The sequence below is a fragment of the Pseudopipra pipra genome, chromosome 12, assembly GCF_036250125.1.
Source record: "Pseudopipra pipra isolate bDixPip1 chromosome 12, bDixPip1.hap1, whole genome shotgun sequence".
Classification (NCBI taxonomy): Eukaryota; Metazoa; Chordata; class Aves; order Passeriformes; family Pipridae; genus Pseudopipra; species Pseudopipra pipra.
In genome coordinates, this window is record NC_087560.1 from 2,041,790 (window position 1) to 2,067,408 (window position 25,619).

The 25,619-nt window shown below is 38.6% G+C and overlaps 1 protein-coding gene across 6 annotated transcripts in view; it reads right to left on the bottom strand.

Annotated features, from left to right (window-relative positions):
* The window catches only part of VPS13C (vacuolar protein sorting 13 homolog C), an 88,034-nt gene that overhangs the window by 49,669 nt on the left and 12,746 nt on the right, over positions 1 to 25,619 (bottom strand). For all 6 annotated transcript variants that reach the window (XM_064668342.1, XM_064668344.1, XM_064668343.1 and 3 more), the window contains 33 exons: positions 24,300 to 24,357; positions 23,937 to 24,064; positions 23,046 to 23,152; positions 22,250 to 22,421; positions 21,737 to 21,799; positions 20,479 to 20,614; positions 19,811 to 19,905; positions 19,051 to 19,193; positions 17,486 to 17,678; positions 17,233 to 17,347; positions 16,783 to 16,919; positions 15,970 to 16,096; positions 15,249 to 15,366; positions 14,780 to 14,909; positions 14,411 to 14,489; positions 13,560 to 13,699; positions 12,826 to 12,979; positions 12,330 to 12,406; positions 12,087 to 12,146; positions 10,451 to 10,601; positions 9,021 to 9,137; positions 7,963 to 8,066; positions 7,495 to 7,662; positions 6,400 to 6,704; positions 5,970 to 6,117; positions 5,128 to 5,236; positions 4,559 to 4,692; positions 4,093 to 4,249; positions 3,294 to 3,373; positions 3,021 to 3,080; positions 2,044 to 2,209; positions 959 to 1,075; positions 331 to 434 (listed from right to left, as the gene is read on the bottom strand). In XM_064668342.1, coding sequence (XP_064524412.1) covers positions 331 to 434; positions 959 to 1,075; positions 2,044 to 2,209; positions 3,021 to 3,080; positions 3,294 to 3,373; positions 4,093 to 4,249; positions 4,559 to 4,692; positions 5,128 to 5,236; positions 5,970 to 6,117; positions 6,400 to 6,704; positions 7,495 to 7,662; positions 7,963 to 8,066; positions 9,021 to 9,137; positions 10,451 to 10,601; positions 12,087 to 12,146; positions 12,330 to 12,406; positions 12,826 to 12,979; positions 13,560 to 13,699; positions 14,411 to 14,489; positions 14,780 to 14,909; positions 15,249 to 15,366; positions 15,970 to 16,096; positions 16,783 to 16,919; positions 17,233 to 17,347; positions 17,486 to 17,678; positions 19,051 to 19,193; positions 19,811 to 19,905; positions 20,479 to 20,614; positions 21,737 to 21,799; positions 22,250 to 22,421; positions 23,046 to 23,152; positions 23,937 to 24,064; positions 24,300 to 24,357 — 4,152 coding nt within the window. The remainder of the gene's footprint in view (positions 1 to 330; positions 435 to 958; positions 1,076 to 2,043; positions 2,210 to 3,020; positions 3,081 to 3,293; positions 3,374 to 4,092; positions 4,250 to 4,558; positions 4,693 to 5,127; positions 5,237 to 5,969; positions 6,118 to 6,399; positions 6,705 to 7,494; positions 7,663 to 7,962; positions 8,067 to 9,020; positions 9,138 to 10,450; positions 10,602 to 12,086; positions 12,147 to 12,329; positions 12,407 to 12,825; positions 12,980 to 13,559; positions 13,700 to 14,410; positions 14,490 to 14,779; positions 14,910 to 15,248; positions 15,367 to 15,969; positions 16,097 to 16,782; positions 16,920 to 17,232; positions 17,348 to 17,485; positions 17,679 to 19,050; positions 19,194 to 19,810; positions 19,906 to 20,478; positions 20,615 to 21,736; positions 21,800 to 22,249; positions 22,422 to 23,045; positions 23,153 to 23,936; positions 24,065 to 24,299; positions 24,358 to 25,619) is intronic.

Consider the following 25,619-nt stretch of genomic DNA (forward strand, 5'->3'; position numbering starts at 1 on the left):
TACTTGGACACAGCCAGTGCCAGGCAAAAAGGAAACAATCACCGATTTTACTGAATGTCTCTTCTCACTTGCTTATCCATAGCCCATTTTATATTTAACTCAGAATTAAATATATCAGTGCAAATGTGATTAAAAAGAGCTAAATATTAAATGGAAGAATATTTTGCTTCCCTGAGATAAAGGAAATTAAGCAATAAAATTTTGCTTAATATTTGGTACATTACATCACACTTAGGATTCCATAACACAGCAAATAAAATACAGTGCTGTCATTAAATCACTGAAAGAACTGGGTCTTTTTGTTTGTTTACAATTTGCACAACACATCACCTTTTTATGGACTGTTTTTGGATCAACATTTGTAATTACAATGTCCTCAAGCCTGGAGAACACTTTAATCTTTTTAGGCTTCATAGCTACAGATGCATCCATTCCTGATTTGAGACAAAAGAAAGAAACAATAAATGCACTTCACCAAATTTCCACATAAACACTTCTGCTAAAAAAAAAAATCCCATTAATTATTACTGAATATAAAGAATAACAATAGCTCAGAATCCAGCCTTCTACTGTGTAACCAATGCTAAGCCTGAGGCAGCAGTGAGGACATGAGTACATATGACAAATCTGTCAACACAAATTGACCCTAAGACTGAAGTAAAAATTCCCAACACTGTTGAGGATTTTGTTATTAAAAAATGCAAGTTTGTGTTATTTATTACATAGTGCCTCCATTTCTTTTAATTTTACTCCACTATTTAAAAAAATCACCTTCTTTTTCTGAGTCAAACATTGCCTTTCCTCGCAGGTCATTTCATACAATCAAAATATATCCTAACACACATTACAAAGACATATGCAGTGCACACAGGCCTTTCAGAAGTGAATGGAAGGAAACCACATATTTCATGTAATATTTAAATAAACTTCAGCTCCTATTTAAATCAAACCCCCTTACCTTGTATTCTGATGTCTGCAATCCTACAGGTCTGATCACACACTGTGATACCAAATGCATTGAGCTTTGCAGTGAGTTTTAATTCACAGATATCATCGTGGGCTGCACCACCACACACTGCACAGGAAACACAAGAGACACACAAGAACCTCACTATAAGTCCACTGTTTAAAACAAATATTATTTGTCTGTACACATAGGAACTATTCAAAAAGCAACCTGCAGTTGTTCCCAAAAAGTTAAGATAATCGTTGGTTAGGATATGAACTAAGTCTTTTATTAACACAGTTTTCTTCTGGCACATGAACAGCCACCAACACAGGCAAAAAGCCACCAAGATGCCATCTTTTCTCCTCACTAATACCCAGTTTTCACACAGCAGGATGCTGAATAGAGTGTACACTGCAGTATTTGAAACCCCACCTCACAGGAGAAATGTGCCCTTCTGTATCAAGGAGCAAGGCCAGCTTAGGCATATTGGCTGGAAAAGGTTCCTGCAGAACCACAAATTGTAACAGCCAACCACTGGAAACTCAATCCCAACAGTTTTAGGATTAGAAAACCTTGAATTTCACAAACAACACTACAAACACAAGAATCAAGCACACAGGACCTGACAAAACATTAAGGAGCTTCCATGCAAACACTCCTACTATTTCAAGGTTACAAACACCAGGGATCAAAACAAACACACCACCCTTCAGTTCAGAACTCCTCTTTGCTTCCCCAGAAGGAAGTTTATTTTCAGCAATGAAAGCACCCTTTGGAGCCTTCAGATTGGAAAGACACTGAATCTTTGGCAAGGCTGCACATTGCAACTGTCCTTGATTCCAATTTAATAATAAAAATCAGATCACCACCTAGGGAAAAGTTACAGTGAGTAAGGAGAATTTGTAAAATTAAGCAACAGCAAAAATATCTGGCTTTTTTTTTTAAATAAGATTATTTTCTCCCCACTTATGGTTGTTCCTGCTTTTTTCTTCCACCACACAGACTGCAATGCTGCCACCTGAAATGTATCCTTTGAGAGTGAAGGTGGGATGCTGCCAAACAACACAAGAACAACCTTTCTAATACCACATTACCTGGTCTCAGAGCACTCCCTTTTTCCTCTTCTTTTGTTTGAGGCTTGTGGTCTGATGATTTCTCAGCACTGGGAAGAGCACCTGATGGAACACTGAAGGTGAGAAAACTCAAGATGGAAAGTAAAGCCTCTGTGTGAAGTACAATATCCAAAGATGAAAAGATGACCTAAAATGAGGGCAGGGAAACAAAGTAATATTCTTTTTAGTAGCAGTTTATTGCATAACAACTCAGTTACTGCCACAGAATCGAGAAAAAAGTGTCTTGCTCAATTTGACAAGTTTCTGACCCTTCCATTTCCTTCAATTTACCACCAAAAAAGCTCCAGAACAGCTGAGGGAGCTATGGAAGAGAAGCTTAAAAACAGCTACAGGGGAACTGAGCCAATCTAAAAACTGATGCTTCAGGTGGTTCTGTTTTTCCAGTGTTCTTAGTTCAGTTCTGCTGCATTTCAGTGTGGGCTGCTGAGCACTTTGGCTGACAACTTCAGAACCATGTGTGCAGATATTTTAGTAGATATGATACAACAACAGCAAAACCAAACAAAAAAACCCAAAATAAAACAAAATCCAAAACACACACACAAAAAAACCCCTAAAAAATAAAAAGAAAAAAGAAAAAAAAGAAAACCCCCAAACCCACCCCCCTCAAGATTCAAAATTTGCAATCAGAACAGAAAGTACATGAGCAGCAACTGCTCTTACCAGTATTATTTAGTAAAACCTGGTATCAGGTAGCCAACTCTCCCCAGCCCAAAGCAGCCCTTGGTAAATGCTGGTTTTACAGCTTCTTGTTTAAAAAAAATAATACAATAAATACTTCTGTAAAAAAAAAAGTTTTTTTTTCCACCTGGATTTCCCTTTGAAGTAGTTAAATATAAATCAGTAGGTTTTAATGATGAGAGTCAAGGCTTTGGTTTTCAGTTGTTACCATTTGAGAAGCTTAAAAAAAAAAAAAATTAAACCCACCCAGCACTTACATTGATGTTTTGCTTGGTGCTTTTGTAAGTTGTAACAAAGTCTGGCCCATCAGGATCAGCCTAAAGGGAAAGAAAAGAAAAAGGACACAGTCAGTCTCTATTGAGTTAACCAATAATTAATAATAAATGAAATAAAAGAATGAAATTAAATGCTAAGTTGGAAAACAGGTATTTGGGAGAAAGTCTGTTTTAGTTTTAGATACAAATCCTACAAGGTAAGCATGGAAGCCTTATTTTAGTCCCCATGTAATTTTACTGAAAATGTATTGAAACCTTAATGTATTCCATTTTCAGAAGATGTTCATCTGTCTCACTTGAAGAATTAATAATGCAAAGAGGATCTCCTTTTGAGTCTGCAAATAAAGAAATAAAAATGTAAAATATCTCCACTCACAAGCTTTACTCCACCTATGGAATATCTCCACGCTAATTCTCAATTATATACTAATTATATACTATTCTTGCTGAAAGAGTGAAGGTAAACAGCTGTTTTCACTGGGAAGCTGCACATTAGCATTACCTTGTGAAATGCTATATTCTCTTTATTTTAAATTAAAGTAGTAATAATTAACTTATCTTGGTCCTGAAAAAAGATTCAAAATTGGAAAGTTCTTTGCATTCCTGTAATTAGTTTTGCACTCCTATCTTCAGGTTTTTACATTCCAAACCTTACTTTTCTACTTTGAACACACAGCTATTTCAGTTATTACTTCACTATCAGTTTTAATCGTTACCTGACCAATCAAGGTCACTCTGCATTGCCAGAACTGGTCACAAAGCACAGATTCAGCAGCTCAAACCCCACTGAACAGTCACAACACTTGTCAGGAATGACCACTGCTACTCAAAGTAGGCAACTCCCTCAAACACATTAACTCAAACTAACAACAGCAGTAAAACTTGGTGTCAGGAAAAGCACATTAATTCCATCTAAATGACACTGAACAGCCCCAGTCAGTGAATCTGCCTTTTTTCCCCCCTTAATTATTGATTTGGAGGATGTTATTCTCTTGCTACAAAAGCTGATTGCACACGCTCTACTGACTGTGCACCAGTTTTCTGGCAGACTTACCCTTTATTTCAGTGCATCTCATGACAATTTTTTTCAGATATGCTGCTGCAGTCAATTCATGATTTCTGACTTTGGTTTCAGTTCCAAGCTGCAGCACAGTCAGAATATGTAATGGGTATCTCTCCTTCTGAACCTGCTTCATCAAGGTTATTACAACCTGCAACATGGAAAGGGAAGCAAGTTCAGGGTGTCAGTGGGGCTGTCCAGACATGGCAGCAGTTACAAGCAGGCAGTATCTCCTCAGCTAAACTTCAACAGTAACATTAATCTAGATATTTTGCATTTTTACAAAGAGACCCTACAAGACCAGTTTGCTAAAGATTTCCCTTGGACCCACCTCTGTTCCTCTTGTTTTCTTTTTGTCGTTAAGTTAAACTGTTAAAAAGGACTTTACAGCCCACTGCTTCCAAGAACCAGACTTGAGTACTGGGTTCAGGAACAATAATTTGTACAGATGGGCACATACCTCTTTGATTTCAAAATTAAGCAGCACATTGATTACATCTTCATTCAGTGGCTCTTTTCTCTTTTCAGACAGCATTCCTTCTGGACCACTCTTACCCTGAACCAAAACTGATCTCTCCATTTCTTTGGTTTTACCTGAAACATTCAATAAACTGGTTACCTTCTGGAATTGCCAGGGTTTGTTTAGCTCAAGAAACACATCCAACTCTCATCCATTCAGATGCTTACATTCACCTAGGGTAAGCTGGCAACATGTCCCCAAGCAGAGCCTTGAACTTCAGAGCACGAAAAGGAAACAGAAACATGTTCTGGCAACAAGACAACTCTGCCATCTCAATACCTTGCTAGTTCCTTGACAATTCAGCCAACACAACTACCACAGTCTATCTGTAATGTTTCCAGTTTTTTGAAGTATCCAAGTATGAGCATTGTCCTTGCAGAATTAAAAAGAAGAGTTTCTCACTTACACACCTCTGAGATCTAAACTTGTTTTCCAGATAATAAATGCTTTTCCTTACTCCTGACAGCTAACACACTTAGTATTCATGACAAACAAATTCCAGCTCTGACCTTCCTTTTGCAGGACTGATTTTGCATCAGTTTGTTTTTCTTCTGCTTCACCAAGGTTTTCTGTCAACACTCTGAGAAAGACATTCAAATCCTCTTGACTTAACACAACCTGAAAAGTTGCAGATCACAGTTCTCAGGAAAAAGACATTGCTCCTTAAACTTATCACCTGCTAACAAAGCAGAACAACATTTCCTGACAAGAAGAGTGCCTTTTTGTACAAGTATTTTGTCAGCAGAATCATCCCTTGAATAACACAATTAAATTCTTTCAACCACTTCTTGCTACAGTATTAGGAGATTAAAGGTTCTGACTTCCACAGCTGTATCCATATACATTGCACCCTTTAACATACCTATGTTTTTAATACTTTCCTGTCAATGACCTGCTACTTAATATTTCAATTCCAGTTTCATCCAAGATGTACCAGTTATTGTCCTTCACAGCACATAAAATGCCACAGAAAACAACTATCTTGAGTCTTTCAGGGGTGATGGGAAGGTGTAAAGCTGGAGATACTAAGGCAAATACTTGCATTAATTTAAATTTAGTTGGTCCTGTCTCATGGCAAGGAATAAACAAGACTCCTTCACATCCCCTTCTGTTTTCTCTTTTCAGTCCTCTTTCTTTTTCTCTCAGTTTATTAAATGCACTCAGCAGTTTGGCTGTTCTGTAGGATGCTTTCAAGCCTCTACATTTATATAGGTGGGGTCAAATCCTGTTACATCACTAAAACTCACTCCACATCTACTAAAAATTTGAAGCTTATTGCCCCTTTGAGTCCAGAAATAACATAAGGATTAGTCCCACATTAAGTATTTCACCACCTTTTCACAAGACTTACATTCATTGTGTCCAGATACCCCGTGATCTCCAGCACAGGCAGTTTGTGAAACCAAGCTGCAGAGAGATTTCTTTTCACAGACAGGCTTAAATTAATAGGGTGAAGTATCTGAATATCTGGATGTGACAAATCTGTCTCCACAGTGGTCCTTGAAACACAAGGGGGGAAGGAAAACAAAACACACAGCTGGGAAGTTAGAAGTTCAGTCATATGTTACATTTACAAAGTCAAATCTCAGCCTCAGATGAGATAGTTTCCTGAGCAGAGCAGTTTCTTATTTTGTTATTGAATTGTCCTTAAGGTAAGAGCATTTTAACACCAATTATTTGACACTATCATCAACCACAGTTTGTAAGCAAGTAAATTAATATCCTATAAAATATTAATATTAGCAATTAGCGAGGGCATTATTTAGTGAAGTGCACTGTACCTGGACAGCTTCAGCTTTGTCAGCTGCACATCCATTTTGTCAATGACTGGAGGCAGGGAACTGCCTTCTGGAGCCACCAGGCTGAACTGGTTCTGCACCCTGATCAAGCCCAGGTCTATCACTATGGCCTTGGGGGACACTGAGGACTGGGGGATGACAAGAACTGGGGCTTTCAGGTGAATGTCCATGGCCAGGCGGAAACTCCTCTGGGCCAGGTCCTTCACACTGGTGGCAGCCTTCTCTGCAGCCTGGGCTGTGGCAGCACTCAGAGCCTCCTTGGCTGTCTGGAAGTTGTTCAAGAAGGTCTAGAAAAAGCAATTGAAGAGAAAGTAGAAATGTCTGTAAACAGTTTTTTAATCTAGGTTACTTTCTTGTTTTACAACATGCACCATGAGCAACACCAGCCACAACCATGCTGCCTTACTGGGGGGAATTCTCCTTGGGGAAAGACAACTCAGTGCCCTCTGTCATGGCCTCTAACAGAGAATCAAAACAGCACTAACCAGTGCAACTCACTTATTTTAAACTCATCTTGACTGTTTCTTCCTTCCTAAGCTACAAATTTCTTAGCTCATTAGCTTTTAGGGACACTTAATTTTTAAAGGCCCTCTTGCCCTCAGTGAATACTAATTCCTACTAAAGACAGTACTGAAGGAGGGAAAGCTCACTGGTGCTGTACTGAAAAAGCCAACATTAGGGTTCTTCAACGTACAGATACTTAAACTGATGATTCTGCAGGTGTCATCACATCTAACCCTGCAGAAACATTTGCCTCTAATGCTGCCTCAGACACCTTTGCAATGAGCTCAGGACTTTGCCAGGGTGGCGAGGGCAGCAAACACAGAACCCCCACGCTCCCTTAGCAGCACCAAGCTTTCCTCTGCTTCCAGAGCTGAGGGTGGGAAGGGACCCACCTGCATTTGTTTTTTTGAAACTGAAACCAGTGCCAGCTCACTGAGCAAAGATTTTTAACAGTACACATGGAAAATTAAGCCCATCACTTCTCTTTCAGAAACTGAAACTGCCACTTGTACTGAGGACACAAACACTGGAGACCAGTCTGAGAACACTGCAGAGACAAAGGAAAAGACTTACCAGAAGAGCCATGAGGAATTTGTGAAGGAACACTATCTGAATACAGCCCACTCTCAGAGATACAGAACCATCCACTTTTGACATGTCAGTGTAGGCTTCTCCCTCAGTGGCATGTGGATTTAATGTCAGATTGAAGCTGAAAACTTCATCTCCTACTATAGACACGGCCTAGGAAGAGAGAAACAGCACCTACCAGCCATCAGCAGCTTCTAAACAGGTCCTTAACACACAGAACTAAACAAATCATCAGCCTATCAGATGTGCAAGTTAGATTACTACTTCTTGAAATCCTTTAAACATCCATTTTTGTAATATGAAGATTATTCTTTACTACGTATCTTATTTGAAAAGACCTATTAATAACAAATTGAATATTTTAGAAAGAGTGGAATATGTATTACATTTCACTTTTATACACATAAAACTAACCAAGAATCAAGTAAAACTTAAAATCTTGTAGTTGAGTACTTTTTTATGAAGGGTCCTTGAATCAACATCAGTGACAACTATGTCTTTAAGTCTGGCAAAGAATACAGTGTGACTTGGCTGAAGGCAAAGAGATGAGTCAAGACCTGTAAAGTATAAAAATAGAAACAGTAGTGTTGCATAGCAAAAGTGACACTTATTTTCAGGGTGGGGTCACATGATACCAGCAGAGGAAGTGAGAAAAGTTACTAAGCTCTGAAAATGTGACCATCCTACAGCTTTGACCAAAGCAAAACAGGAAACATTTGTAACACAGATACTGTCTCAATATCAGCCATCTCTGGAAAAAACTGAGCTACTTCTCATAGAAATACATTCACACAATAACCCACTTCTTAATAACCAAGCTCCTGAGTGATTTTATTGAGATTTTCTATCAGAATAAATGTTACTATATGGTACTTGAATACAATACTTTCACGTAAAAAAATCTTGTGTGAATATTTCCTATGATTTATAGATAGGCACAAGCAAAAGACTTGATGAACTGCACTCCATAATCTTGTATATCACACATTCTTAAATATCCACAACAAGAGAGAGTTTTGGCAGCTGTTAGGATGGCAGTTACAGCCAAACTTAGAAGTGAGCTCCCCCTCCCCATCCTGTCCCCCACAAAGAATTACTGATAGTCCTTCTCAGGGTAAAAAGGAATCAAGAAAACAAAACCAAAACATGAAACCCAAACAAATCCCAGGGGTTAAAACCCAAAGAAAACAATTTTTAGGGTTTGTTATCCTAAATAATTCAGGTACACCAGAAAAATATCCAAAGCTTAGGACAATGTGAAAAGCCACCCATAATCTAACTCCTTCAAAGCACAAACTTAATTATCTGAATAATAATGTATCACATTTTTCTAGCTTATGATGGACAAGACTAACTTTGAAAACAGACTACAAACCATGTTTGTAAAGATAACAATAAAAAAAAGGCAGATGCTGCCAATTTACACCTTGATTATCTTTAAGTCCAGTTATTAATAGTTGCTTTGAAACTAAACTACCAGAACAGTTACTACTAACAAAAAAATTTCATACCTTGTATCTTGATCTCTGCAATGTTCTTTTTCTCATCACAAATATTTAAACAGAAGGCATCCAGCTTGGCAAAGACCTTGAAGTCAAACACATCCTTATCCTTGGAAGGTCTAGCCACTAGAAATGAGAGAAAGTGGGATTTTCAAGGTACTTATAAGTCATATTTGCACTTGAACTCCTGAGAGGATTTGAGGGTTGTTTTGGTCTAGGGGCTTTTTGCCATTCATATGACTTATTTGGTTTCTTTCAGTATCTTGACTAAGTCTGCAACATCCCATCTTAGAGCAACAAGTCTTCCTCTGGAGGCATCTCTACTGCTAAAACACATCAGCATTCACTCATCATTCTGTGTCTGATATTACTCCCATCTAGCAGTGGCTCTCTATTGGAACAATTTTACCTTTTTTAAACCAAGGGTAATTGCTGGGTTAAGAGGAAATAAACTGCACAGCATCCTGATTTTTAACATTAAGCCTCAACAGGCTCACTGCAGTGCTGGGATTTTTTCAGGCTATCTAACAGTTCCTGTTGCAGGATCTTTGAGTAGGAAGTTTATTCAAACTTCAAGCTTATAAGAAATATCAAAACTTGGCAGCCTATTTCAGGGAGGCAGCACCCAGGCTTTGGGAGAGCAAGGATAGAGGCTGGGGAGAGTAAGGTGAATTCACACAGAAGTGACAAAAACTATCTATGGGGAAAGACCAGAAGCCATCAGACCTCATTGATGTGGTTATGCACCTTCACTAACCACAAGGGGTAAAGTGTTAAACCAAGAGCTCAAATATTTATGTGCTTAAACTGCCCACAGCAGCAGCTTGTTTTGTAGAGTCAAACCCAGATCATTTAAACTTATAAGTAATTCTGAACATTCTCCACTACACACCTCATTTCCAGCTCACCTGATGCTCAAGTTTTGCCCTTAATATTAAAGGCAGTGCAGCTGCTCTCATTTGAGCCTGTTTAGAAATAAATTCTTTTTTTTTTTTTTTGTTTCAGTACTACAGGACCAGCATGATTTTCATTAGCCTAGCAAAGGACTTGGCTAGTTGTTTGAAAGTATCTTTAAATTGCCCAGATCAATAGCATAACATTTATCCTATTTATCTCCTTTATTTTACCAGGAACACCAAGATTATGTTGTTGTTTGAATCCTGTAAGCTGGCAGGAATCTCATTTACTTAAATTCAAGTCCATTTGTGAAAAGGCTATGAAACACATGAATAAAAATCTCACCTGAAAATGCTATTTATGATCCTAAAAATTCTTTCAGTCATTGGTTTTTTGAAATCAGTCCTCCAGCCTGGTGAGCCACAGACACATGAGCTTTCATCTTCATCTCACACTACAAAGTTAATTCTGTTTCTCTGGATTTGACTGTTTTGCCAGCATGCAACACTTTTAGAACCATCATTTGGACAATCCCACTGTACCTTTTTTCAATCTAGTGTCATCCTCTTGCTTTTCTTTCAGTGGTGTGTCTCCCCTGCTCTCACTCCCTGATGGACTGACAGTTGTCAGAAAACTGAGAGCAGACAGAAGGGCCTCTGTGTGCAGCAGGAGGTTCAAGGATGAAAAAGTTACCTGTTGAAAACAGGAGACTCCAGATGTCAAAACAACAACTTACAAGTGTAAGAGGTGGGCAGAGGTGCCAAAGCACCCAGTGCAACATAACAATCTCCTGGGAACAGCAAAGCTGCACATGTTACCAGCAACACAAAGGAACAAGCCTTCTGTAAAGCAGAGAGGTGGGAAGCTTAGAAAAAACCCAGCAAGAAGCCAGCAGCTGTCCCTGCTGAGCTCTCACCTCCTGAGTGCAAAAGCAGAGGGATATGACACTGGTTTGGTCAAACAGCACTGGATTGCTCCTGCAGGAACAGCCCCACTGCAATGGGCTGACAGGCACTGGCTACACAGACATTCCTCAACAAATCCACTAAGGCAGTCCAAAAGGTCAACAAGTGCCTGCTGTGCAGTTTAATAAAACTTAATAAAAGTGATCCACTTGGATGGGCTTGAAATTGGAAATAGAGGCCAAATGTAATTATTCTAGGCACAGAAGGCCCATTGAAGAGTTGCAAGGCAACAGCAACACCTGCCAATGCATACAAAATTGAGTTCTCTGAACATCAGCACTGCCCCAGAGCATGAAAACAGTCAGCTCACAGCACTGCAGTGGCAGAACTGTCATCCCCTGCTGGGGCTTCAGGAATTCCTTTTTGGCAAAAACATTCCAGTATTAACTAAACTTCACAGATGAAATCTATAGATGCTCTAAAACCATTAGGTGATAAGTGAAATATTTCAGTCTTCACACCAAAACATGGCAGGCAAAATAATGCCAAGTTACAAAGAGGGGGAAGCATCTATCACAGAAAACACAGTCCTTTGTACTTTATTTTCAGAATTCTTCAAGACACTCTTTGTCCTTAGACTGAAATCTCTGACTCAAAAGTACAACAGTCAGAACTTGAGAAGTTAGGTACTTATTTTCTAAAAACACTTCCCTATATTGCAATAATTCTTAAGAGAGCAAAGCCTCATTCTAGAGTCTACAACACAAGTGATGGAGAGGGACATGCAGGATTTGTGAGAAGCTCCCAAGCCATATTTCAGAGTGAAGAATCAGAACACAGTACCCTCTGCCCTCACCCCTGGATGGAAAATCACTCATAAATGGATTTAGACATTGAATTTAGCCAACAGAGTGGTGATTTTGTGGCAGATTATAATATATACAGATTATCTGCCAGGAAGGGGAAAGACTCCTTGTCTCCACTACAGTTTCCTATTCTGGGCATGTGAACTTCATGATCTCTGATGCAAGAGAAGATGTTTTCTTACAGCAGTTTGAATTCACCCACATGATCTAGTGACAAGTGTTCCATCACAGTTCAACAGACCAACATATTGCTCTTCAGTGGTACAAAAGCTTTCTAGTGCATTTGAACTCTAAATCTGCTGCAAGGCTGGGAGGGGCAGGAAAACAGGAAAGGCAAAAAACTTATTCAAGCCATTCTAGACAAGCAAACCAAAAGAAAATAAGCAATAAAATCCGCAAACACTCACTTGAATCATCTGTTCAGTGTTGTCAAAAGCTGTCTGAAACTGTGGCCCATTTCTGTCAGCCTGAAAATGATGATTTGCATGAAGGTTAATATTAATTCCAACCAGGTACTGGTTGGTACCTTCTTCAGAAGGTACAAAACAATCCAACTACCTCTGAATAGTAGGTTTAAGACTATACATAGACTACATATTAAAAATATGTAGAGGTGACTTAAAAATCATTTTAAAAAGCTTTATGTATACCTTGATATATTCCACCTTCAGAAGGTCCAAGCCAGGTTTATCTGAGGAACTGATGAGATGAATAGGTGTTTTTTTACCTGAAACACACCACAGGAAATAAACAACAATTAGGGTCATTTCTGCTCTTTCAGAAAACCAAAGAATTTGTGCCTTGGAGGTAACAATTTTACCAAATACTGTTTGGTAAAATACTCTGCACCACCACATATGAATCACTGGTTTCTCTTTGTTAAGTGCAAACTGGTGAATCTGTACCCCTTCTCCACCCAGAGACTGAGCTCTGAGCTATTTATTTATCCAATAAGCATTTGGTGAGAGTCCAGAGCTTATCAGCTGTATCATGGACAAGCACTGCCAATGGACAGCTGAATATTGAATATTGTAAGCCAAAAACTAGACCAACATTTGCATTTCAGTGAGCACAACAGACAGAAGAGTCACAGCTTCACATAACTCATATATATAAACACACACACACACTTCCATTCCTTATTACCTCCTATTTCATAGTAATCCAAGCTTATTTTCTTTAAATAAGATACAGCTGCTAAATTATAGGTTCTGACAGTAGCTTCTGTCCCCAGATGCATTACATCAAACACAAGCACTGTTTCCTCAGTTTTCTTCTGCTTGGTGAGTTCTACTAAAACCTGGATGAGCCAGAAATACACAGTTACACCATCTTCTCACATGCAGTATTCTCACCATTTAAACCAACAATGAAAAGAAGTTCAAAGTTAATGCTTTCCCTGCTTTGTTGTTATTTTTATTACAGACTTAAGAGCATAAAAACAGAACGAGAAGTGATTGTGTAATGGTGACAGATATAAACATAGAAGATATTTTGAGATTTGTTCTTTCCAAGTGACCTGCTTCAGTCTGACTTTGGTTCTTCCAGTGCAGATTTCCCACCCCTACCCCCTAATTATGACTTGGTGCTATTTTTCTCTACCAAAAATACTCCAACTCTTCTTTTTTTTTAATACATAATTCATCTGTGTGTATGTATTATGTTTTATTTATATGCATCACATATATATAAGAAATAACTCATATACATACCACATATAAATTGCCCACACATAGAAATATTATGTATATACTTGTATATTTTCTGTTTGGTGGTTATGTGTTTGCATCCACTAATCTGGACAACACTGGTAAATGAATACTGGATTTTTTTAAAAAATATTCTTCATGTAGAAGGTGAAAATAGAATTCCAGACATACCTCTTTAATTTCAAACTTCAGCTGAAGGTCTGTCAGTTCCTCCTGAGCAGGCTCTTCACTTCTTATTTCTTCTCCTTTAATTAGTGACCTATCAGTTGGTTCAGAGCTTTCCTCAAAATCAAAATACTCTTCTTCAGAGTCTACAGAAGTGAAATTACTTCCTTGGTAAACTTTTTCCAGAACAGGGGTAAATATCCCACCCTCTCTTTCCCATTCCAGTAGGATTTCTAACTGCATGAGCAGTTTAAATCTAACCTGACAAAGTAGAGTGTATCTGTACTGCTCTCCTACCCACTGGGTGAAGGGTGAATGAAATTAAAGCCTTTCAGAACAAAAATTAAGGACAGCACTGGGGTCCAGATGCATCATCAGACATTCAGGGACACATATAAGGAAAATCAGTTACAAAGGAAGCTCCAGGAAAACTCTGTGCAAGGTTCCACTACAGGAAAGTTCTTTCCTAGAACAGTCATGGAAATGAATGCTCAAATCCACTGTGTCAATACAGTAATTTCCCATTTGTTATTCTAGTTCTGCCTTTTCAAAAAAAGGAGAGTTTTGCTAATGCAACACAGTCAGAAGAACCAAATACAGCTGGAATTCATAGTTCACTTTCACTTGAAGAGGTTGCTTATGCATAATATTAATTAATTACTAAAAATGAGGTGCCTTTGTTTTCTAGAAAAAGCAAGTTTATTATTCTGAGGTAACATCAGCATCTTAAATCTCCTTATGCACTTGAAGTTAGACATGACCAATCATACCCATCTTTACTGTTCCATGTTTTAACACCAATAACATGAAAATATGAGCTATTCTACCTGTACAAAGGCACATCTGTAGCTCCTTACCTGACACCATCTCTGCCAACAACTGGGGTGTCCTAAGTAAGCCTTTACTGACAACAGGGATTGCAGGAATAGCTGGTACCTGGGAGGAGGGAAAAGAGAAAAATCCAACCCCTGAGTCTGAAGTTTGTACAACGTGGTATGTCCACATTTTCCACTGATGGTGCATGTCCCACCTTGGCTCCCCCATATTCTTTGGAAAGGTCAGTTTTGCCAACCCTTGAAACCAGCAGGACAATGCCAAAGGCTGCACAGGCCTGGTTTGAGTGAGCCCAGCATGTTCTGGTGGTAAGTCACAGTGAAGATACTTTGCTTAGCAATGTCTTTCTATTTTTATTTTTTTTTCAGTTTTCCTTGTTGTAGTCAGCTTACCTTTGTGCTTGGAGCTGACACAGATGATTTCTGAGGCAAGGGAATGCTGTCAATCAGATCAAAAATTGCCTTGATCTTCTGGTCAGACAGTCTGACATGCACCAAAGGAAGGCCTCCCGACACTTTAAACCTTTTTTTGAAAAACAAAGGGATCAAACTCCAAGACAAAATGCACATACCAATTCTTGAATTAAATCTTACCAATATGGATACTCAGATATAAAGATCACATCACAGTGATTCTGCACTAAAACAGGTCTGGAACTTAGTTTAAGCAGTAATTAGTAACCAGCAAAGGATCCAGGGAGCTAACTGACCAAAAAAGGGGTTGTAAACAGTAGTAAGCTATTCCTATTTCTCAGTTAATACCTTCCAATTATAAAGTGTAACTGAACCTTTAGGGAAACCAGAGTTTTCTTTTCTGTAAGTACACAGTAATTAAAAACAAGCTTTCTCATTAATATATTACTTTGGCATCCTGGTATCTCTTTCCACCATGGATTTTGCCAACTGGACATGAATATCCATAGGCTGCAAAACGTGCAACGTTGAGGGGTGTTGGAAACGAGCCTTCTTCCAGTCTTCACCTGCAAATGGGCAGGAAATTCACATGAAGAACCATCACCTCAGAACTGCTTTAATTAGGGTATCATTAATTAATCAAATGGCATCACTAGGATGGTAAAAAAACCCCACTCACCAACCAGAGAAACCTAAAACCATTTAGGTCAAGTATTTCAAAAGCTTTTAGTCTACTTTGTTAACACTATTGCTTTAGCAGCCTCAAGCCCATTTCCCCACTAAAAGATGTATCTAAATATTGAACTCCCCAAAAAGATGGATAAATAGCTAAATTGATAGACAAATCACAAAACAGTAACCTAGCATTCTGTTGATTGCACAACCTCCAGGCAAATTTGAGCTGTATTTTTCCTGCACATGATGGAAAACATAAGAGTTCTGTGCAGTGACATTCACTGATGGCATCAGAGGAAGGAGGTGATGCACAAGTCCAAACAAAAAAGAGCAGCTGTTTGAAGAGAAACCAACCAAATTGTCACACTTATTAGAACCTATCTTTTCATTACCTACTTGTTTTGGTTTGTCTTTTTTCTCTAAAAACATATTTATTACAGGTTGGAAGCCTTCAGCAATCTTTTGAATAAACAACAACTACGTTGTTTTGTTACCTGTTCTTCCAAAAAGAAGCTGCACATTTTTTATTTCCACGTCAAACTTGTCATAAGCTTTGTCCATAATCTCCTCCAGAGATGAAAAATTAGAAGTTTCACTGCTGCCTTGATTTATGCTGTTCAGCTAAACACAAAGAACAAGATAAAATTAAGTCCAAACCTTACTGACATGTCCTGTTCATTCTAGTGAAAATGAAAAATATGATTCACAGGAGTTGATTGACATTTGGACTCTTACACAGAAAAAATCATTTCACACTTCACTTATTCTTGATAAGTAATTTTTTTTGTTACTTCTATCAATCCACTGAATTAAACTTGTGCAAAATGAATTTTTTTAATCAGTTTACCATTTTACTGGTGGAATATAAGTAAAATAAATAATCAGTCAGCTAAATCAAGTTAAATTATTGCAATCTTTCAATTTTATAGAAACAAGGGAATCAACATTCAAACTTCAAGAGAAAAATTAAATTCTCTTTTATTAATAAAAGGTTACCATTTTACAAACCAAAGGAAACAAAAGTTCATGTGTTTTGCTGAAGAAATGAAAGATATGAAATGATGAGCATGTTTAAAACATGAACATGCTTCCTGGGGAGGATTAACTAGTGCAAGTCAAAGACAACAGCTCTGAACATTGATCAAATTGCTGACCCAAATGTACTTGGTAAAAAATACATCAAGTTAAAAACACATTCAAACAGAGCATCTTTGCCTTCTGAAAGCAAGACAGTTTCAGGTGACAGCTATGTTAAAAGAAAAGAATATTTGCTTCTTCTGAGCCTATAGGAAAGGTCATCTCCATACCTGAAATGTACCAAAGTCCAAAATGAGCAAATCTGAATTCTCCTGGTAGAAACCCGTCTGGGGAACCACAAGGTAGGAAGGTTTCAGGTTAATCTTCAAGTCAAGGACTTTTCTCATTTCAATGATATGAACTAACCCTGAAATCAAAAGGAAAGGACATTGAAATTCAAATCCTCTTCACAGGTGAAACAATTGTGCCAGTCAACATATCAAAAGATGTTATTTATGTGAAAGCACCTGGAGTCCAGACTGACTTCTGCAGCACTTACTGATTTCTCACCAAACTCAGTGCTCCTTCCCACAAAACATCCACTGATTCTCCAAGAAACCAACTCAAGGGAAAATCCCAATCATACTATTTGGCCAGTGATCAAAGCATTTAGGTATTCACACTGAAACTTTTTAACACCTTCAAGGGTTCACCTTGGGTGAGATGTGTTATTATCTTACCTGTAGCAGTTCTTTCCTTGATTTCTTCCAGCTTCATTAACGTGGCTGTCGTTAATCTTTCCAGGTCCATTCCCTTACTTGTCTGGAAGAATTCTACCATTGCATTTATTGTTCTCTTTGGAAAAAAAAAAAAAGGACAAGAATCAGCAATATATATAGAGGTCACTCAAGTAAAACCTCAAAAATAGAGCAAAGAGAGTACTGGCAGAGAAAGAGGAATCCGACATAACTCAGGGCTTTGGTTGCTACTCACTGCATCATATTTGATTTCCACAGGCTGGGATTCAATGGAAAGGCTCTGGTCAGCTGGGCTGTCCTCTGGGTTAGTGTTAAACTCAATCTGAAGCAGAGAAGACTTGCTGTCCCCTATGGAGGCCACGAGAGATGGCACAATGTTGTCCTGTCTCAGGCCTGTAACATACCAGTTTTCAAGCTTTGCTTCAACCCTAAAGAAGATGAATAGTAAAAAATACTTAATTGGAATACTAAATACATCTAGGAAAGACCAGCAAGATGAGAAAGCCTTAATTAAAGCTCAGCATGACTAACATGTGACAGGTTTACAAAATTACATTATTAAATTGGAAAAATAAGTAGAAGACAAGGTGTTCACAGCAACACAGGGGTGTTACTTCCTCCTAATCTTCTGTTACCTGCCAAGTGGATTAAGTAGAACTTTCAGGTCATGTTTATTAAGAAAATCAGTTGCAAGAGAAGAGAAAGGCAGAATATTTATGTTACATAAATAAAAAGAGCAGGAACGTTGTAGGAATGTTAACTCTGATGCATTGCCATAAATATCAGTTACAGACTTGTTTTGGTTATTCTGTACTGACAGCTGCCCTGACAACAGGGTTAAGTGTCTGCAGAAAAAGTCTTTGAAGGAAGTCACTGAACACCACCAAACCACACAAACTTCATTCATCCTCAGAAGCACCTATTAGATACTAAACAGATTTTCAGGTCCTGGGTCTCCACCCTTGAAACCCCTGACTTTGGGAGGCAACACAGTTTGGGCACAATCAGTGCCACGAGCCTGCCTCTGTTGAAATAACTTAATTATATTTTTCTCTGAAGCCTAACATTAATAAGAGTATGTGTTCTCCTGTTTCACTCGTGCCAACTAAATTTTATAGCATGCATTATGTAAAAGAATTTCAAAGCTCTCCTTGGTTTTCTTCAGCATTCAGGCTGCACTTGTAATATTCACCACAATGGCTTTTAGCAAAAATGTTTCAAGAGTGAGCAGCTGGGCTGGTGATTTATGCATAAAGTCAGAAGTGAAGGAACTGCAAATGAAACCATAAAAAGTGCCCAGACTCATTTTCCAGCCACTGAAAATCTTATTGACTGTCCAATAATTCATTTACTGACTATCCGATAATTTGTGTCCAATATTTCAGGTGTGCCCTCTCTTACAACAGGAAGCTCTCAGGTTCTTACCTGAACACAGACACAGTTTTTCATTTCTTTGGTAGTAAGCAACACATGCAGTAGGTTGGCTGGAGTGTGTTGGCCACACCATTTCACACTGCTTAGCTGTCACTTCCCAAAAGTCATATTCAGCACTCTGACACTTAGATTCAAGAGAGAGTTTGCTATTGTTCATGATAACTAACAAACAATCTTCCCCTCTTCACTCTGTTCCATGTTATTCACCAAATTATATGATTTACAGCAGAGTGAAATTACAGAATGCCCAGAAAATTAAAAATCAATATACAACATAATGCACTAACCAAGAAAAAGAATTAAGCAGCTGGGTTGGGGGTGGGGGGCAGAGATGTCTCTACAAAAATAAAATAGCAATCCAATTACTTGATGGCCTGTGCTCCTGGGCGCTGGGATATTTTGGTGCTCAGATCAATTATCTGCACTTTAAGAGTTTCTGCCACATTCTGGTCTTCTTTGATTGTAAGAGAAGTGCTTAACAGCTTCAGTGTCACAACATGGGCAACATACTGGTGAGAAGAACAGAGGAAATGGAAATTAGTCATCTCAGTGAGAATAATTTTCAGAACTCATTTCAACAAATCACTGAAATGTGTTTTTTTAAGTTATTCCAGGCACCTAAGATTAGAAACATAGCTCTGTGTAGGATTCAGAGCTCAATCCTGACTTGATTCAACTCTTATCAGTCATTTCTTTAACATAAAACAGGGTAGTTCAACAAATGCAGAGCAAATCCAGTCTGTCTCTCTTCAGGCTTGAGGAACATGTTTTTAAACTGTGAAGCAAGCACAGCTAAACCACCTTTAGCTGAGAACTAGCTAGATAACCAAAATCATTATACTCCCATTAAATAACTACTTTTTAGAAGACATGGCATGTATGCCTGTGCTGTTCTTGCTGCTGAATGTCACGTCTTGATCTTGCCAGGAAAGGATTTTGCCTTCCCAACATAGGTACCATTTTAGGACTCTGTCAATCAGCAACTTCAGAAGAATCAAATAATATTTCCTATCTGAATTTGAAGCCTGCGTTTTTCTTCAGGATACTCAGGGAGGTGAAAGCAGCTTTACACTTAATTTGTTGGGTGGTTTGTTTGTTTAACCCATGCCCATAACAAGTTGCTCACCTGCTTTGGTAAGGAAAGGTTGTGGGAGCTGTCACTGTATCCAATAGCAGTGAAAAGCTTGGCTTTCTCCTCTGGTGTCATTAGTTCATCAATAGCTAAAACCAAAAGCCCACACAATTTGCACTTTATAAATAACAATAAGCACTTTTCCCCACATTAGTTTTCTACTGTACTTAAGTTCTGCTGATCCATTTCATGGATTCTTCATACTGCACTAAGTCCAGATTGTAAAATAATTCCCACAGCAGTGTCCATATACAGTGTTACATACGTAGCTCAGAAATCAATAGAGTTTTTAATCACGTGAGTTCCCAGAATTCCCAATTATGAAAATGGCTTTGAGGAGTTTTATTAGAACAAATCTCTGATCCTGACAGCATATCACCAGAAAAAGAGTATTCCAATTGCTGCTAATGATCTCTATAGCTGTGCCATACTCTTCTCCTCACCAAGACTCTGAGGCCAAAAGCATTGGCCATTTCAGAGGTTGCCTTATTTGCCAGCTCAGTATTCAGTGAGTAGTCCTGTAAAATAATCAGTACTGCACTGTTTATGCCACACTCCCTCCTTCTCTATAGTAGGAAGCAAACCATAATATAACTTTCTTCTTAATGTGTATAAAAACTGGGAGTCTCTCTAAACATTAGTGCATTACAATCTACACCTACTTTCAGGAACAGGGGATTCTTCGTCTTCTTTTTTCCTAGATTCTCTTCTACCCCAGAAACCACCAAACCATCCTCCACTTTTCTTTTCTACTTCAGTGCTTTTCTTCTTCAGTAGTTTTTGTCCTGATCTTATTGTCTGCAAACCAGAGATTAAAACACATTGGACAAAATATGGAGTTAATGGTATTACTATGGACTGAAGCAGCCCCACGAGAAATAAAGAGCACTTTGACCCATTAGACAGGGGCAAAAAGAGGATCACAGTGGGAGGCAGGTCTATGTGTGTGTGTATGTGCACAGACAAACACAAGCATGTGTTACTTTAAACTTTGGGCAGCTTTTTCTCCAAGTTTCACTGCCATTTAGACTACAGAAGGCAGAAACTACACGAAAAGACAGCATTTAGGAGGATACAAAAAGTAATTACATTGCTTAAATCTGGTAGTAACAAACCTGAGGCCTGACCCTGTACCATTTAAAATTTTTGAAATTTTAAATTTTTTCAGTTCTAAATTTTTAAAATTTAAAGTATTTCAAATTTTTAATTTGTGCTCAAGCTTTTACTTCACATTTCAAAAGCGAAATTCTGACCACAAACATCTCAAAAAAAAAGAACCATCATTCCTATTTTTTCATCTTAATTTTACACACATTCCAGATGTGTAGCCAAACACTGAGGTTACACTGGCATGGACAGTAAATCCACGATGCAATTACAGAGGTTAATTTTCATGTTAGGGGGGTAACTACCATTAGCATGTTCTCACAAGAGGACTATTCTGAGCTGCTACATGGTTTTGATTTTACCTGCAGATACAACACTTTTCACAGTGTTATGTCATGAATCTCCTTGATAAGTGTCACAAATGACTTCAAAAATCAAATGCAGTTAGAGACTTCATATACCTCCTAATGACTGTCTCTGAGTTGCCTTTTAATTAGACTGGCTGTCCCCTAAAAACAGAATATCTGAAGGAGTAAGTAGGAAGGAAATAATGCAGAGCTAGTCTTGAATTACCAAAAGTCAAAGGAATCATTAAATCAGGATCCTTCCACAACTGCCTGAATGGTACAATGTGGGGAACAGGAACACTGTGCACACACTGGTAGGTTTTTGGAACTGGTTTCCAGTTTGGAAACTTGCTTTCCCACCTACCTGTCCTATCACACACATCAGCACAATTATTTTAAGATACTATCATGACAAAACCATCCTATTTGAACTGTTACAATATGTCTCAAACAAAAATTCTCTTACCTCAACTTGTGCTTGTTGCCTTGCTAAGATTATATTGAAGACATCAAGTTGTCTTTCTAGGTCCTGCAAAAATGGATGATGAGATCATTTGCCTCTAAAACACATTTAGGAAAGGCTCTTCACCACAAATTCTCTAAGAGCTCCTTCGTATTTACACTCCAGTTTCTTTCTAGATCTGCTCATTTCTTTCTAGGGTATATCCCCCCCCAAAGTTCACTACAAGATGAAATCTGATGTTACACAGTCCAATTTTTTTTTATCAGATTACTCTTGCACTTTATTAAATGCATCCAAGCTTCTTAATCCTCCACCAAAGAGGTTTTATTTTAAATGACACTTTACTAGTATTTTAATTTTCTTTCCACAGCAGCTTACACTGAACTTCAGATTACAATGGTATTTCCACAGACCTCTTGTACCCCTGTAAAACCATCACCCCGGATTACTGAATTTTCAAGAATTATTTCACAATGGGACCAAAACATACTTTCTCCAAAGAGAGAAAACTCATACCTGAATTTGCCTCTGAGTTTCTTCTGACAGTTTACTCTGTGTCAGCTTGTTCTTGTAGGTGTTTTTGTAACTCTTCAGAAGCTGCCTGTGTTGTTTGATGTTACTCCACGACCACATCCGAGTGTGTCTTCTGATGTGAACTTCAAGAACACTGTCACCTGCGTATTTCCACCTACAGTAATCCCAAATTTGTGAACAACTTCCTATTCCTTTTGTGCATTACAACTTACAAGAGGTAGTTTATTAATATGCAAACTTTGTTTACAACTTGTGATTTGAGTAACTTGGCTTATAAAAATTTTAATGGTTTCAACATCACTTTGACAAACAGACTGAGGGCTTACATTTAATGCCTGAAGAACTACAAATCTTCATTCTTTATAGATTTCTGCAGGTTTGCAAACTTGGGGTGTAACAGCTTTAAATACACTTAAGAACTTTGATAATCAGCATCAGTTAACACTTAGAAAAAAGTCAAGAAAATGCATATCAGTTCAAAACTTTAAAAACCACAGCTGACAGACATGTTTCCCTTGTACCACATTGGCTAATTTTTTTCTTTAGTCTTTCTAAAATTACATTCCAGCCTCTAATAGAGAGCATTGGCATGTTGTTCACATTTTGGGGACTTCTGCTTAGCAAGTGAGACTTTCATCACCTGGCTCTCAGGGCTAAGCAAAGCTCTGTGAAAGTTAAAATGCTATAGGTGATCTAGTTTCAAACCTGATTTTAACCCCAGAGGAGAATGGAGAGGCTGGAGGGGGCTCCAAGGAAGGCAGGACTGTTGCCATCTTACCATTGCCCGGCGTGTTTGTGGAGAGGGACGCTGGGCCGGAACCGCCGGTACGGGGCGTTGCGCACCATGGAGTCCACGGACTCCAGCAGGTCGATCATGCTCAGGTACTGAACAGGAGGAAACAGGGCTCTCAGCAGGGGTCAGGTTTGGTGTAACACTGCCTAAACAACCACCATGGTCTCCAGCATTCCTCAAACTCCACAGAAATGCAGTTCCATTAGTATGGAACAGCAGGAAAACTGCACCTGCTGCTCTCCAAGGACACCACCACACAAACTTCTGGGTCTCAGGCTTTCTCCAGCCAACCACACTCATTTGGCAATGCACAGTTCCCCTAATTTTAGAACTGCCTTTGCATTAGTTCACCTTACTAGTACTGTTCTGCACTCAATATAAACTTTGACATGAGTAAGAGCTAATAAGCTCCTGGCAACTGACTGTAAATTCTCTCTGAATAAATGACAACACTGACACTGCTGGGGAGACACCTAAATTAGTTCCTTGGTACTTCAGCAGGCTGTGCTGCCAAAGCCAGCACACTCCATTCATTCCCAGCCTTGCTTGTATTTTCCCATCTCTGCAGTTAGAACACTGGCTTGTGGTTTAATAAGATAAGGGCTCCTCATGATTCCATTCCCTGTGTGAAAGGAAGGGCTGAATACAGATCAGGTGGTCCCCACAGGGTCCCCAGAGAAAGAAGAGTGTCAGGATTTAGCACCAGGAAATTGTTACACAGAGGGAAAATGACCTTTCCCACAGGTACTGCTAAACAGCTCGGACATTCTACTTGCATTTAAGCACAAAATTCCCCAAGAAGAATGTTTTCCAGGGAAAAAACCCTACAGTTCATCACAAACTGCAATGGGGATAACAAACACCAAACCAACTTACCTGTGGCTTAGTGAATTCAATGACAATTCTCTGTACTTCCACATTACAATCAATCTTGGGAGTTTTCAGTTCTACTTCTGCATATGGGTTGATATACAGTCTTGCAGAGGCTGACACTGGTCTAAAAACTTAAAGATTAAAAAAAATTGAGATGGATTTCATATTTCAAGTATGGGAAGCAATAGATCAACCACTTTGTACTGATAATGTGTGTGCTCAAGACCCACAGAAGGAGGATGCAATTCTTACCAACAATGAGGATAACCCAGAACTATCAACAAGCACACAGGCACCATCAGGTGAGGCTGTTGCACCCCAACACACTCAGGACAGTTTATATTCACCCATCCCCAGTTTACTTACTGTACTGGTAATCTTCTGGCTGGTTACCACCACATGGAATTCCTCTTTTCAGCTGGTCCTGCAAAGGAACATGACACTGTCTAGCAATTGCTCAGGAGCTTTACTTGTTTACAGCTCTCTTAAGCTTTGAGTACACACGTATTTTACAAGGGCCTCCTCCCCCTAAATGGGAAATCTAATATAGCACAAGCACTTCAGAGTGAAGGGTTTAAATACACCAGGTTAAAAAAGAATTTTAAGCTTCTTGTATGAAGTGGAACATCAGCACAGTTTTTATTCGACTTTAAATCTTGCAATAAATATGTGTTAATGTAGAAACACAGTTCATGTGTGCACTCATGAAAGCATAAAAGATCAAGCATTAGTTTTTAAACCCCTTGTAAGTAGCAGGGGCATCTATTCACATTCTACCCTTCCTCATGTTTAACACATAAGGAGGCCACTTGAGCCTATTCTGCAAGTATGAGAGGAATTAAAAGACAGAAAGAAGTCAGGAACATAACTGAACAGCCAAGAAGCCTGAGGAACATCATGCTGAAACTAAGACTTGATTCCAAATGAGGTCTGCCTGATGCTGTAATTTTTAGGCAATTTCTTGAGAATGCTTTATTCATGCCCAAATACATTTCAGAATTGCAGTGGCACAACCAGCCCAAGCAGGAAGCCTGCTTTTAGGAAGGCAAACATACCAGCTATTACATGAAGGCAGATGCAGTGCTTGTTCCCCTTCATATTTTAGGAAAACCATCAACATTGAGCTGTTTTGACCAGGAAAATATTTACTAACAGCAAATTTCTTCAACCTAATTCTTTTCCCAGTTCTTTATTTAAAAACTGGTCTGTATTTTATAAAAGGTACATTTTCTCATTAGAAGTATTTATATTTCAACCTATTTCCCACCTGCTGATCTATATTAATACAAGTTAAACTTCTATGAGATTAAGGATAAAGAGCTAATCTCACCACCAACCATATACTCATGTTATTTGAATCTGAGGACTGTTCTACAAAAGTAGCAGATTGCTACAGATTACACAGCTTATTCTTACTACAACATGGACCAATTAGCTACTATGATAAATCTGATTTGCTGATGATGCTGATAAAATTAAGACCAAAGCAGCCTGTCTGGATGAAAGACCTTGCTCTGCAGGAAACAAGCTGCACTAAAGATTACACACAAAATGCATGCAGGCATTTAACACAACATTACTAAAAAAGACATATTATTTGCTATCTGCTCAGTTCCTCAGTTGTTTGAAAAATCTGAAGTAAAAAGGACTGAAGTGTGAGAGAATCAAAGAGAAAACATCCACAGA